General features: G+C 35.7%; 1 protein-coding gene across 50 annotated transcripts in view; it reads left to right on the forward strand.

Moving 5' to 3' along the window:
* SOX5 (SRY-box transcription factor 5) overlaps window positions 1-15,160 on the forward strand; it is a 1,169,920-nt gene that overhangs the window by 822,743 nt on the left and 332,017 nt on the right. For all 50 annotated transcript variants that reach the window (XM_086401754.1, XM_086401750.1, XM_086401772.1 and 47 more), the window contains one exon: window positions 1,686-1,896. In XM_086401754.1, coding sequence (XP_086257880.1) covers window positions 1,686-1,896 — 211 coding nt within the window. The remainder of the gene's footprint in view (window positions 1-1,685; window positions 1,897-15,160) is intronic.

The following is a 15,160-nucleotide window of genomic DNA, read 5'->3' on the forward strand; positions in this document are numbered from 1 at the left end:
TTTGCGAAGATCCCTTGGAGGAGGGCATGGCAACCCACTCCAGGGGGTTCTTGCCTGGATAGTCCCCATGGACAGAGGAACCTGGCAAGCTACAGTCCATGGGGTCACAAAGAGTTGGACTCGACTTGAGCAACAGCACAAAAGATTATGAAAGTAAGAGATTATACAAAGAAAATTCTCTTTAAGAAAATAATTTTTCTTTGTCCTTTTAATATTATTTTTCTTGATAATGTTTGAAAAAATTAATATAATGCTTCTTATATAAAATATAAGGGCTTCCATGGGGGCTTAGTGGTAAAGAATCTGCCTGCCAATGCAGGAGATGCAGATTTGATCCCTGGGTCCAAAAGATCCCCTGGAGAGGGAAATGGCAAGTCTCTCCAGTATTTTTGCCTGGGAAATCACATGGACAGAGGAGCCTGGCTGACTAGAGTCCACAGAGTCACAAAAGACTCAGACACGACTTAGTGACTAGACAACAGCAACATACAAAATATGCCCCCCCCCCCCGCCCCGAGTTACTTAGATTGCCAAAGTTCTACTAGAAGTCATGGGGGAAAGAATGTCTAAAGGAACACCAACTTACGTTTACCTTTTAGAATTCTTGAATAGATTCTTTTCACGCACATAACACAATCATGAAGAGGCAAAGTCTGCAAGAAACTTTATTTTGTAGAGCAGATGAGGCTTAGTGTGCAAAATAGCAAAGAGTATCATCAGAACCAGTGCTTTAGGTAAGGCATGGAATTGGAAAGATCTTCTGCAGAAGCAGAAATGAAACTGCAGTATTCCTCTCTGATGTCAGAATCTCCTGTGTGTCTGATGCCTTTTTAAAAGCATGAGAGGGAGGTGGAGAATCAAATGAGGACCGTGCTTTATTTAGAAGTACCATCAAGAAGAGGTGACTGCTTACAATTAAAAAGAAAACTGATATATGGAATGTTATTTATTTAAACAGTATAGTATCATGAGAAGGTTTATTACAGGTGACCACTGCATTTTAGATGTTCATAGGAAAATCTAAGACTTTGAAACAAAAGCAAAATATATATATATATTATATATATATATATAAAATCAATATAGGCTTTGTAGAAGGTTTCATTGCTATTTGAACTCAGTCTTGGGGAGAGAATCTTATTTTTCCCTCTCCTACGAATCGATCTTTGTCTCACTCTAGTGTGAGGCTGTAATGTTGATGTATTCTTTTCTGAAATTTCTTTATTCCTTTTGCTCCTGCACAGTAGCATATCAGTTTTTAATGTTGCAGCTGAATAAGCCATGGTGAAAGTTGTTCAGTCATGTCCAACTCTTTGTGACTATGTGGTCCATGGAATTCTCCAGGCCAGAATACTGGAGTGGGTAGCCTTTCCCTCTTCCAGAGGATCGTTACAACCCAGGGATTGAACCCAGGTCTCCCGCATTGCAGGTGGATTCTTTACCAGCTGAGTCACGAGGAAACCCAAGAATACTGGCGTGGGTAGCCTGTCCCTTCTCCAGAGGATCTTCCCGACCCAGGAATTGAACTGGGGTCTCCTGCATTGCAGGAGAATTTTTTACCAACTGACCTATCAGAGAAGTCCTGAATAAGCCATGTAATCAATTAAAATTAAAAAGCTTATTGAATTTTAAGCAAATGTATACATGCATATATATATTTTTTTTTCCTTTGCTTTCTCTTTCAGGAAGTTGATGGCAATAAAGTTATGTCTTCATTTGCCCCACACAACTCATCTACCTCACCTCAGAAGGCAGAAGAAGGTGGGCGACAGAGTGGCGAGTCCTTGTCTAGTACAACCCTGGGAACTCCTGAAAGGCGCAAAGGCAGCTTAGCTGATGTCGTTGACACCTTGAAACAGAGGAAAATGGAAGAGCTCATCAAAAATGAGCCAGAAGGTAAAGGATTGCAGCCAAAACAGATTTGTTGCCAATCTCCTAATCTTAATGGTTTGATTTTAATTTCCAGTTCCCTTCTCTGACACACTCTCAATGTTAGGTTGGAAGAGAGAGAAATGTAATGCTATGAAGATGAATATTCTTTTTTTAGAAATGTAAGTGCATTTATCCCAATTTTATAAATCATTAATTCTTGTGTGATGTCTTCCCTTTTTTCACACATGAGTAAGTTATGGTTGAGTACAACTTAAAGATTCAGGAATAGAATGTGGCAGCGGAGCCCAGGATAGTCACCGCCTACCTGCCAGATATCTCCAGTCTAACTTGTGCATCTCTAATCTGCCCCCTGCCCAAGCCTGCCCGCCCCCCCCCACTCCACCACCCCTGCCCAAGGCCATTTTACAACTTTGTTACATTTTATATCCTTTATACATTAACACCTCTTAGGCTACATAGACAGGTCTATTTTTTTGTATAATCCAGAATTGGTGAGCTTGGAGGTAGTGTGTATTTGAAAAGTAATGATTTTCTAACTGTCTTAACTGTGTTGAAGTTTCCATTTTTTAACTTCCAAGATGCACTAAATCTCTTGAATAGTTACAGATCGTATCCTGCAGGTGATATGCTCATGGACTAATCTTAAAATTAAAGCAAATGAACTAGTAAAACAATTGATGCTTAACTGACAGCCATCTTTTATGCTGCAGATATTCACTAACTTCTGTGTAAATCTGTGTCCATCCTAAGCATGGATGCCATGTTGCACAGAAGAACATGCCTCCTATGTCAGAGTCAGATGGAAAATTCAAACAAACAAACATAAAACAGTGATATAAAAAGACATACTTCACACCAAAAATATACTACATTTGTACTATTTAACACTGAGTTGGGCTCATTTCTAGTCTGTTGTTAGGACACTGGTAAATTATATCTGGCACAAAATGTATGTTAACCAGTATTGGGAGTCATGTGGTAATTAAATATTTCTGGGTTTCTACCAGATGCATAGCTGGTACATGGATTTTAGTTAAAATTTATGTAATTCACATGATCTTACAGTTGGAAGGAATTTTAGAGATAATCTAGTCAGCCAAAGACTTTTTGGCTCTAATCTGCATGGAGATAAAAATGGGGCTTTGAGGAAGACCCAGACAACCTTTTTTCTTTTAATGTGCTGAAGTTTTTTCTGATATTGAAAATAATATTTTCTTACGATAAAATTGTTTTACAAAACAATAAAATTAAAAGGAAGAAAATAAAAGTGACTCCAAATCATAGCTTTCTGATATAACATATTTATGATGTTTTTGTCTTTATTTTTCTATATGGTGTTCATTTTGCATGATTAACTTTCTGCATTCAAAATTGTTTCACATCTTCTATGTTGAGATACAGTGTGATTAACTGAAGTCCAGAGTTCATTCAAATTTCTTTAATTGTCATTGTGTGCTTTTCTGTTCTAGGATGTTACCAAATAACGGATTACATTTAGCTGTTTAGTTGTTAAGTCTCCTTGGGGTCCTTTTAGCTGCAACAGTTTCTCGGCCTGTTCTTGTTTGTGATGACCTTGAAAATTTTGAGGAGTGCTATTCAGATAGATTGTAGAATGCCTGTCTGTTAGAATTTCTCTGGTGATTTTCTCTTAATGAAACTGGAATTGTGAGTTTGGGTTGAAAGACCGCAGAAACCAAGTACCGTTTGTGTCACATCACAAGAGTACATCCTTACTATGTGACTTATAAATGTTGATGTTGACCTTGATCATCTGGCTGATGTAGGGTTTGTCAGGTTTCTCCTCTAAAATCTCCCCGCCCCTTTTCTGTACCATACTCTTTAGAAGGAAGATGCTGTGTACAATCCGTATTTACAAAGTAGGGAGCCTTGATCCCCATCCTTTAGAGTGGATCATCTACAAATTTATTTGGAATTATTCTTTATGGGCAATTTATCTCTTCTCTGCCATTTATTACTTTATTCAGTATCTTATATCAATATTGACTCATGGATGTTTATTTTATACTTTGAGATATAATGCATAATTTTGTTAGGTTATTCCAGTTTTGTTCACTGGGGTGGGGGGGTGGGTTCTTTCATGTCACTATGACATACCACTGTGATTTTGCCTTTTTTTTTTTTTTTTGAGCATTTTTTACTTTTTGCCACTGTAAGATCGTGCAGATTCATCTTGTATATTTTCTGTTTATCTTGAAAGCCCTAAGAAGCCCTGGTTTTTTCTCTAAGAAGCCCTGGTTCCTTTTACTAGAGAATGTTGTTAGAAAGAAAGATCTGGATATGACGTGTGCTCTTTGCTACTCAAGTGTCGTTTCTTCTAGGGCCGTGGCCTCGGTGTTTCATGTGAGCTTCCTTCCAAGCGGGTGCACAGACTCTCAGTTTCAAAGTATATGGCAGACTGAAGCCAAATGAATAATTCCTAACAGGAAACAGGGCAAGAGACCATGCTTCCCAGTTCGCTTAGCAGTATACATTCAGAGGTATTGGGAATGAGGAGAAAATTATAGATACACAGTCAAAGGAACAGAGATAGAGCATCCAAAGCAGAAAGAGTTAACACGAGGAAATATCATTATTGCATGTGGACATGAGAGTGTTTTCATTATTGTATTTTCTACAGCTTTTCTTTTTTTTTTTTTAACTTTTCTTCCTAAAATATATTAAAAGCTTAGCTCAAGACTGACCTGTTATTGAGTAATATGAAGACATGAGAAAATACAGAGATAGTCTTTATGGAAGAATGAAATATAACTTGAACATGCCAAGCATCTAAAAGCCTGAGTTCCAGAAAGATGGTGTTTGTATAAATACAAAACCACTAAGATGGTTTTATGTTTATGTACACAAGGTCCCTAGACATGCTTAGAGTATGCAGAAATATAAATAGACTTACTTGTATTTATTTACTTATTTACAATTGGCGTATAATTGATTTACAATGTGGTAGTTTCTGGTGTACAGCAAATTGATTCAGTTGTACATTTTTATACATGTATATTCTTTCCATATTTTTTTCCATTGTGACCTATCACAGGATATTGAATATAGTTGAGTGTACTATTCAGTAAGACTGTGTTGTTATCTGTTTTACATATAGTAGTTTGTATCTGCTAATCCCAAACATCTAATTACCTCTCCCCCACCCCTTTCTCCATTGATAAGTTTGTTTTCTGTATCTGTAAGTCTGTTTCTCTTTTGTAAATAAGTTTGTATCATATTTTAGATTTCACATATAAGTGACATTATATAGTGTTTGTTGTTCTCTTTCTGACTAACTTCACTTAGTGTGATAATCTCTAGATTCATACATGTTGCTGCAAATGGCATTATTTCATTCTTGCTTATAGCTGAGTAGTATCACATTGTATCTATATATACATATACACACACACACACACACACATATGTATATATATATACCCCGTCTTCTTTATCCATTCTTTAAATGTCTGTTAGTGGACGTTTAGGTTGCCTCCATCTCTCAGCTATTTTAAATAGTGATGCTGTAAATATTGGGGTGCATGTATCATTTTTTAATTAGAGTTTTCTCCTGATATTTGCTTAGGAATGGGATTGCTGAATCATATTACAACTCTGTTTTTAGTTTTTTGAGGAACTTCCGGACTATTTTCTGCAGTGGCTAAACCAACTTACATACCCACCAGTAGTACCGGAGGATTCCTTTTTCTCCACACCCTCTCTAGAATTTGTTATTTGTAGACTTTGTACTGATGGCCATTCTTATGGGTGTGAAGTGGTACCTCATTGTAGTTTTGATTTGCATTTATCTAATAATTAGTGATATTGAGCTTCTTTTCATGTGCCTGTTGGGAATCTGTATCTTTGGAGAAATTAGATTCACTTGTATTGATAACTAAATTTGCTGTTGCATGAATGGTTAAACTCTAACTGTTAGGAGATACATCAAGGAGAAATTTATGTATGTATTATGTAAAGTGATCATAATCACCAAGAAAAAATGACAGGGCAGAAATTTGTATCATAGAAAAGGAATATAATGTTAAAGGAAATTTCTTTCAATTTTTTTGTAACTGCAAAGAAAGAAAAATGGAGAAACATATCTATGGAGATGTATAATAGACTTTACAGCAAGTGGAAAGTTACATTCTAAATATTCTGATTCTTACAGTTTCTATTTTCAAATAGGGAACTGATGATTGAGTGTGTTATAGGGTGACTGTTGGGGTCATTATTCAAACTGGTTAAAAACTCCATTAATTAAAGGGTATATTTAAACAAGAGAATGGACACCAGAACCTGACATCATCCAGGGATCTGGACAGTGACACTGCATACAGTGTCTGCACTGTGTGGTAGTAACTACAAATGATCTGTACTTCTGGGATGCAACAAAAGGAATAACATATATAGGAAAAAATTTAATGACAAACTACAAAACATTGTTACAGTTCTGTGATTAGTGCAATAATATGGGGATGAGGAGAGTGGAGAACAGGTGAATGGAACTACTTTACAAATATCTGCCACGGAAAAATCTTTTCTTCCCTCAAGCTATTTTTCCCCATTGTTTTTCAAAGGCCATTAAAATGAACAGCAGGTTGTGATGAAAATTTCATTAAGCCCCAGCTAAATCATTATGAGGGGGCCATATTCATGCCTTTGCTTCCTCTCATTGAGGGGAGAATGCAGATTTCAATAGAAAGTCTGTTTTATTTCCAACCTTATCCCTGCCAACAGCCAACTAGCAGAAATTCAGAAGTTACAAGAGAATGGTGTATCATGCAAAAGGAGGCTACCGAGGTAAAATGGTTAGAAAGAAACTTGGATTTGCCTATGAGTTGAATAAAAAATGGCTCTATTATCCCAGATAGCTTATCTTTTCAAGCAATTAGTTAAAATATTTTAAATGATATAAACAGGTAGAGATATACTGATATATTTGTGTTTATATCTTTTTCTTTCATCAGAATTTTTGCTTGTCTTTACTTGAAAAGTTCTGGTGCTAAATAGTCTCATTTATCCAGTGAGACTCCAACTGATGTGGACCTGCCAAAATTCATCAAAAATTTTCAGTTCAAAATGTCTCATCTATGTAATATATATTATGTAATATAATATATTGGTATTTTGTATTTGGTAGTAGCTATGCTTTATCAGTTGGTTTTTTAACTATCAGACTGAGGGGTTAAGAGTGACAGTGAAGTGTTAATATCATATTATGTGCTACATCATCTTATATCTAGGCACTGAGTAAATGATATGTATTTTGGGGGAAATGGTTATATTAAGTGCATATCTTTATATGAAATGAGTTTCCTGGTGGCTTGCATGGTAAAGAATCTGCCTGCTCTGCAAGAGACCCAGGTTCAGTCCCTGGGTTGGGAAGATCCCCTGGAGAAGGGAATGGCCACCCACTCCAGTATTCTTGCCTGGAGAAATCATGGTCAGAAGAGCCTGGTGGGCTAGAGTCCATGGGGTCACAAAGAAATCAGACATGACTGAGTGATTTTTCACTTATATGAAATACTTTATTCAATCTTTACATAAACCTCATAACCAGGGCTACTATGAGAATCTATTTCCATTTCTGGAAATGCCGTACATATAATTGAAATATTCTGACTCTTCTTATTTCCATTTTCAGATGAGGAAACTAGTGATTAAATATGTCACAGGGTGACTGTCAGGGTCATCATTCAAACTGAAGTCAACCTTAAATTAAAATTAATTCCCTAAATCATTACTTTTACTGTTTTTTCTAATTAGGAATTTTGCCAGTAATAATGTTACACTTTAGCATTTGTGTCCTTTGAATAATTGAATGAAAAGTAGTATCCAGTAATTTTCAGCTAAAGTGATTTCTGATTCCTCAGTGGTGATCAAATTTCCTAAAAGTTTCAATTGAAAATAGCTCAGTTTAAAATGTTTGATTTTAAAATGTTATTTAAAAAAATGCCTTGGAAGATACCTTAAGAAAATACTGTTTTAGAAAAACGTCTGGGAGCAAATTAGTTTGGCTTGTTAGAATTTCAGAATTAGAATGAAATGAAGACATATTTTAGCCCTCTCCAAGAGAGAGATCTGAGGTAGAGATGTACTTGAAATCACACAGCAAGTTAGTGTTAAAGCCAGAATAAGAACCCAGTACACATCCCACAGGTCCAGGTGCCTTTTTTTCCAGTTCACTTATATCATACATTCTGGTATTCTTAACTCTCTTTGTCTTTATTTATTTTTTTTTTTAGAAATAATGTCATCACTTCATCTTTGTTTTAAAGAACATATCACTGATAAATTTGAACAAATCTAAGACAACCAGATATCTTAATTTAGCTAATAAAACCAACCAGTGGGTATTTGTATACCCATCTACTTGTGTTCTCAAAGTTCAGGTAGCTATGGGTGATTTATAAATATGGATCAGCATAAATTTATGGGTCAGATCCAGATTTTAATTTTCATTCAGACTTTAGGCTCATTAACAGTACAGGTGAAAATAATTTTTACCTTGACATGAACTTTATATATCTCATTTAAAATATAATACTTTTAGATATAATATTATAACAGGCTTCATATTTTTACTTTCTATATTAATGCCTATGTTACCTCCTATGTCTTTTGGGAATGGCTTTTTCAGCTTATTTACATGTCTTCCTGTTTGAAACACAACAAAAAAAATCTTTTCTTGATTCCTATCCCCTCTATCTATAATTCTGAGTAATTCTTTTCCTCATTTCTCCAAGTCCAAGTTGCTACAAAGAGTTATTTGCATTCATTACAATAATTTTTAAATCTTTTTAAAGAACTGTTACATGCTTCCGTCCATTTTTACAGTAATAAAACTATATTTTGACTATTTATTTGTCAAGTTTCTGCCCTGATATTAAACTCCATAAGAGTGAGTATAGTGCACATTAAATATTTAAAATATTTGTTGAAAGTACATTCATACTACTTCCATATTGCCCCATTGCTGTCTGGGGAAAAGTAAAGAAAGACCTTAATAAATATATACCTCATTTAATCCTTAGAAACTCTGAAGCTGGTATTATTTCTTACCTTAATAATGAAAAATCAAGACCTAATCACTTGATCATATTCTTGTAAGAAGGAGGAACTAGAATTAGAATGAGCCTCTTTTCCTTTGCAAAACTACTTGGTATTGAACATAAGACCATATATAATCTGACTCCATCCTTTTATCTCCTTAACCTTACTTCCTACCACTCTCTAAGGTACATGTTGTCATATTGTCTTATTAAAGAAATTGCCTGCAGTTCTCTCAGCACTCTCCTCTATTTTAATACTACTCTGCCTCTTCATATTCTGTTTCCCCTGCCTAAAATACTCCATCTTGGGTACCCAGTGAATATATATTCACCTTTTAAGACTTACCACCTTCTCTAAACACCTTTGTTAGAATTTGGTTTAGTCTACACTGCTAACACTAATTCATCTCTGTTAGTTCTGAGCACACTACCATCATTATTTATTTACCTTCTGTCTTCCACAAGTATATGAATCGTTGAGATGAAGAGTTCTTGGTTTGATTATCCGTGTCTCTCCACTTCCTAATAATGAACTTGGTACATATAGGTGATTGTGTTACCTGTGAATGACATAAACACACTAATTGACATTTTATAGCCAACCTTCCCCTAAAAATTGAATGGATTTCATTTACTATCACCTTTCTTCGTGTCTGACTCAGTTAACCTCCATGTTTATCACATATATTTATTTGTCCTCTCCATTCTTCTTGTCATTATTGAATCTTTGAGATCATTATTTTCAATTTTTTCTGTGATTTACAGTTTAAAGTATTGTCCCAGATAACAAAACTAGATATTATAAGATCCAGGATACAAACTAAAATACACACCTAACAAAAACTTTATATGCTTTGTAGTCTCAATAATCTTCTAAATGCCTATAATATTGCTGATCCCCTGGAGAAGGGCATGGTTACCCACTCCAGTATTCTTGGCCTAGAGAATTCCATGGACAGAGGAGCCTGGTGGGCTAGAGTCCATGGGGTTGCAAAGAGTTGGACACAACTGAGTATGTCACAAAGAGTTGGATACACTTCCACTTTTCACTTCTTTTCAATATTGCTAATATATTGGCATTATCTATGAATTTGTGGCCCCAGATTATAATTTCCACCACTGCTGTAGGCAAAGTCAAAAGTGAATTGAATTGATCTATGTATAATTTTCCAGAGTTCAAAGCTGCAAATGCTTAAATGTTTCTTTAATAATGTTCCATCGTAATAGAGACCAGCACTCCTTTCTAGGGTACAGCTGGATTGCAAAGAAAGTTACTACTACTTATGATGGATTCAAGATGTGAGCAGTTTACAGTTGAATATTGTCACTCCAGCACCCCAATCCTGCCCCACATGGTTCGTCTCAGGAGGCCTATAGTCAAAGAAAAGTTAATTAATTCAACACCTTCCTTCTTCCCTTCAGTCTTTCGAGGACTCTAACATATAATATTCCCTCAAGGGTAGAGTTTCCAAACTCAGGATTCACAAGTTCCTTCAGAGGGCTTATAAATCCTGGAAATTGTACCCCAATGGTGAAAATATGTGTTGCTTCATTTTTGAGGCCTAGTTCACAGTGCTTATCTGACTTTCAAATTAGTTCATGGTGAAAAAGAGGAACTACACTGTGAGTCAGTGTTTGAGTTGTAGTCGGGTTCTGCCACCGATTGCTATGTGTAAGACGTAACTTAACATAGTTTAGTCTGTGGTCAGTTTTGAAGCAATCACCTACAAGTATTTAGCAGTATTTTGGAATGTCATTGTATCGATTTGGGGGAATGCAGCTTTTAATTTTAAATAAGGATTTCTTTGCATGAAACAGATCACCTATGCTACAGTTTATATTAGAAAAGACATTCTGTTTACTTGCTTTTAGGTTGCTAGTAATTGTGTTAATATAATGGATATCTGTTGGCAATGCTAACTGCCCTACTTCCATCATAGGGTGTTGAAGGAAATAAATGAGGTAATGCACCTGAAAGTACTTTATAAATGATAACCAATTTGAAATTGTACCAGTGATCGTCATTATCACAACTTGACTGGTTAGAAACATTGCTAATTTAGGTGTACCGGAAACATTACCTAGCTCCAATGATGCTCTCCCAGGATATTGATGAGTACTGAAAAGTTCTGACTCAAACCTGCAAAATTCTGAAAATTTAGGATATATAATCCACAACAAAAACAACAAGCCCAACATTCAGAAAGTCCTAGGATAACAAATTGCTTTGAAGTTTATTTATATAAATTTTCCTAAATCAAATGTAGTTAAGCAAGTTTGTACCTGAAGAATTACTTTTGGGGCTGGTGCACTGGGACGACCCAGAGGGATGGTATGGGGAGGGAGGAGGGAGGGGGGTTTAAGATGGGGAACACATGTATACCTGTGGCAGATTCATTTCGATATATGGCAAAACCAATACAATATTGTAAAATTTAAAAATAAAATAAAATTTAAAAAAAAAGAAAGAAGATTTCTCTATATGGATGCAATTGCAAAGTGTGACCAACATGAGACTAGGAAAAGCAATTTAACATTGGATTTGTGGGTTTCTTTTTTTTTTTTTAATTTATTTTAGTTGGAGGGTAATTACTTTACAATATCGTTGTGGTTTTTGCCATACATTGATATGAATTAGTCATGGGTGTACATGTGTTCCCCAAACTGAACCTCCCTCCCACCTCCCTCCCTATCCCATCCCTCTGGGTCATCCCCATGCACCAGCCCTGAGCACCCTGTCTCATGCATTGAACCTGAACTGGCGATCTGTTTCATATATGATAATATACATGTTTCAGTGCTATTCTCTCAAATTATCCCACCCTTGCCTTCTCCCACAGAGTCCAAAAGACTGTGCTATACATCTGTGTCTCTTTTGCTGTCTCGCATACAGGGTTATGGTTACCATCTTTCTAAATTCCATATATATGCATTAGTATACTGTATTGGTGTTTTTCTTTCTGGCTTACTTTACTCTATTTAATAGGTTCCAATTTCATCCACCTCATTAGAACTGATTCAAATGTATTCTTTTTAATGGCTGAGTAATATTCCATTGTATATATGTATGACAGCTTTCTTATCCATTCATCTTGCTGATGGACATCTAGATTGCTTCTATGTCTTGCCTATTATAAACAGTGCTGCAGTGAACATCAGGGTACATGTGTGTCTTTCAATTCTGATTTCCTCAGTGCGTATGCCCAGCAGTGGGATTGCTGGGTCATAAGGCAGTTCTGTTTCCAGTTTTTTAAGGAATCTCCACACTGTTCTCCATAGTGGCTGTACTAGTTTGCATTCCCACCAACAGTGTAGGAGGGTTCCCTTTTCTCCACACCCTTGCCAGCATTTATTGCTTGTACACTTTTGGATCGCAGCCATTCTGACTGGCGTGAGATGTTACCTTATTGTGGTTTTGATTTGCATTTCTTTAATAATGAGTGATGTTGAGCATCTTTTCATGTGTTTGTTAGCCATCTGTATGTCTTCTTTGGAGAACTGACTGTTTAGTTATTTGGCCCATTTTTTGATTGGGTCATTTATTTTTCTGGAATTAAGCTTCAGGAGTTGCTTGTATATTTTTGAGATTAATTCTTTGTCAGTTGCTTCGTTTGTTATCATTTTCTCCCATTCTGAAAGCTGTCTTTTCACTTTGCTTATAGTTTCCTTTGTTGTACAAAAGCTTTTAAGTTTAATTAGGTCCCATTTGTTTATTTTTGCTTTTATTTCCATTACTCTGGGAGATGGGTCATAGAGGATCCTGCTGTGATTTATGTCAGAGAGTGTTTTGCCTGTGTTCTCCTCTAGGAGTTTTATAGTTTCTGGTCTTACATTTAGATCTTTAATCCATTTCGAGTTTATTTTTGTGTATGGTATTAGAAAGTGTTCTAGTTTCATTCTTTTACAAGTGGTTGACCAGTTTTCCCAGCACCACTTGTTAGATTGTCTTTTCTCCATTGTATATTCTTGCCTCCTTTGTCAAAGATAAGGTGTCCATAGGTGCATGGATATATCTCTGGGCTTTCTATTTTGTTCCATTGATCAATATTTCTGTCTTTGTGCCGGTACCATACTGCCTTATTCTTATTTATATAATAAATGTGAATGTATACTGAAGAAAAATATAATTGAGGGTCTCCTTGGCCCAAAATTTCATAAGTTTCTAAGATTTTAGCTTTCTCTCATTCGTTTTTCCTTTGTCCCCTATTTTGATTTCTTCTTTTCATTTCTTTTGTGTGTACATGTGGGTATGTGTGTAGTCCTCCTTTCAGATCCCACATATGCTTGGTTTTATTTAGCATCTGTCTCTGTCAGTGTTCTTCCTTCTTCGAGTATAACGCCCACACCTCCAAAATTGTTACACCATGATGAGTGTACCCTTTGTGTGTAAGATACTGCTTTTTTTGTGAAGTTTTGTTTCTATTAGAACTAGACTTTATCCTTTTTTATAGAATTGGGACCTTTTCTAAAAAAAATTATATATTTTTAATTGAAGGAAAATTGCTTTACAGTATTGCATCGGTTTCTACCAGACATCAACATGAATCAGCCATATGTTTACCCTTGTCCCCTCCCACTTGCACCCCTCCTTCAGAAAAATCTTTGCCACATTTTTATATTACAAGACCCTAAAGCCACAACTTATTTACAAAGTCAGTGTTACTTTACATGAAGCAGTTCATTGCTTTTAGCACAGACTTCACAAAAAAGTTAGTTCTCTTTTTGTAAGAACTAATAAAATAATACTGGAAAAGAAATCGCAACCCAGTCCAGTATTCTTTCTTGGAGAATTCCATGGATAGGGGAGCCTGGCGGGCCCTAATCCATGGGATTGCAATGAGTTGGATGTGACTGGGCAACTAATATACACACAGTAAAATAATGGAATGAGTTTGAAAAAGTGTATATTGTGATAGATCTCAGGCCTTCACCGTCAGAGTCATCTACAGACCAGAGCCCATCACTGGGTGAAGAAAATATTCCGAGTTTTATTTTCATTAATTTTCTGTATGTGTGTGTGTGTATGTGTGTGTCTCCCCCTTTGTTTCTCTCCAGCAGATACAGCAGGGAATTTTTCTCTATTAATTAGAAAAACTTCAGTGGATATCACTCTGACAACATGCAGTCAGTATACTACATATTCTCAGCGGCAAATGCCAAAAAACTTCCACTAAACTACCTGTGTACCACTTCAAAGATTGGATTGGACATTTTTTTAAGTTTGTAACTAGATGGTAACTCATAACCATCTAGTTACAAACTTTAAAAAGTGCATAAATTGTTCATGAATTACACTCTTTTAAAACTGAAAAATATGTGTGAATATTATTTTGTTATATATCTTTTGATATTTGTTTCTGTCACAGCTATTGAAAATAATTCAGTTTAGTGGCTTGTACCTTCTATGGTACTTTACGTGTGCTCCCCCCCCCCAATAATTACGTGTTAATGGACTTTTAATTTCTGTTACAAATGTGTTGACATATAGACCCATTAGATTCTCAAAATGGATATAAACCTTTTTCTTTTTTTTTGGATAGAAAGCTTTTTTTTGCATGTTTTAAGACGTATTTTAAGGGTCCTAAAGTAGATATTATAAGCAGTGTGTTTTCATCTGTGCTGTGCTGCAGCATCGTATGTAATTATTCCGTGGAAAAGACAGGCCCCTAGAGCATGATATTTGGCCTTGTGAACATCCCTATAGGCATTGAATGTTTGATGTTTGAGTTTACAAATCACAATGTCTGCTCTTTTATTTTAAATGTCTGTTGTTGAGCAGCCCTTTAGAATTTAAATTGAACCATATCATATTAACAGACAAGTTGAAATTGAACTTCAAAATTACCCCCTAATTTTACCAACTTTTTAATTATTATTTTTATAGGGAAATCATGGCAATTGGCTCTTCTATATTCAAAATGCCAAAGCATTCCATTAAATTAAGCATATTGCAATCCACTTTGAAATTCAGTCTTGTTTTAAAACCACATTTGGTGAGGTGGGAAAAATAACAAGTGAACGAATCAGGGGAAAAGCCTAAAGATACTTTAATTGACAGAGGTTTGAGTTGCTTTTGTTTAGTTTCTTACTGTCCTTTTGACAAAGTACACGTTGAAGAGGCTTTGTAAGTGCTGTTCCACTGAAGGACAAACAAGGGTACTTTTCAATTGAGCCCTTTTAAGTTTTGTTCCTCACACTCCCGCTGCTGTTGGAGG

The sequence above is a fragment of the Bos grunniens genome, chromosome 5 (assembly GCF_055505025.1).
Source record: "Bos grunniens cultivar Pamir isolate PY7600 chromosome 5, Bosgru_T2T1.0, whole genome shotgun sequence".
Lineage (NCBI taxonomy): Eukaryota > Metazoa > Chordata > Mammalia > Artiodactyla > Bovidae > Bos > Bos grunniens.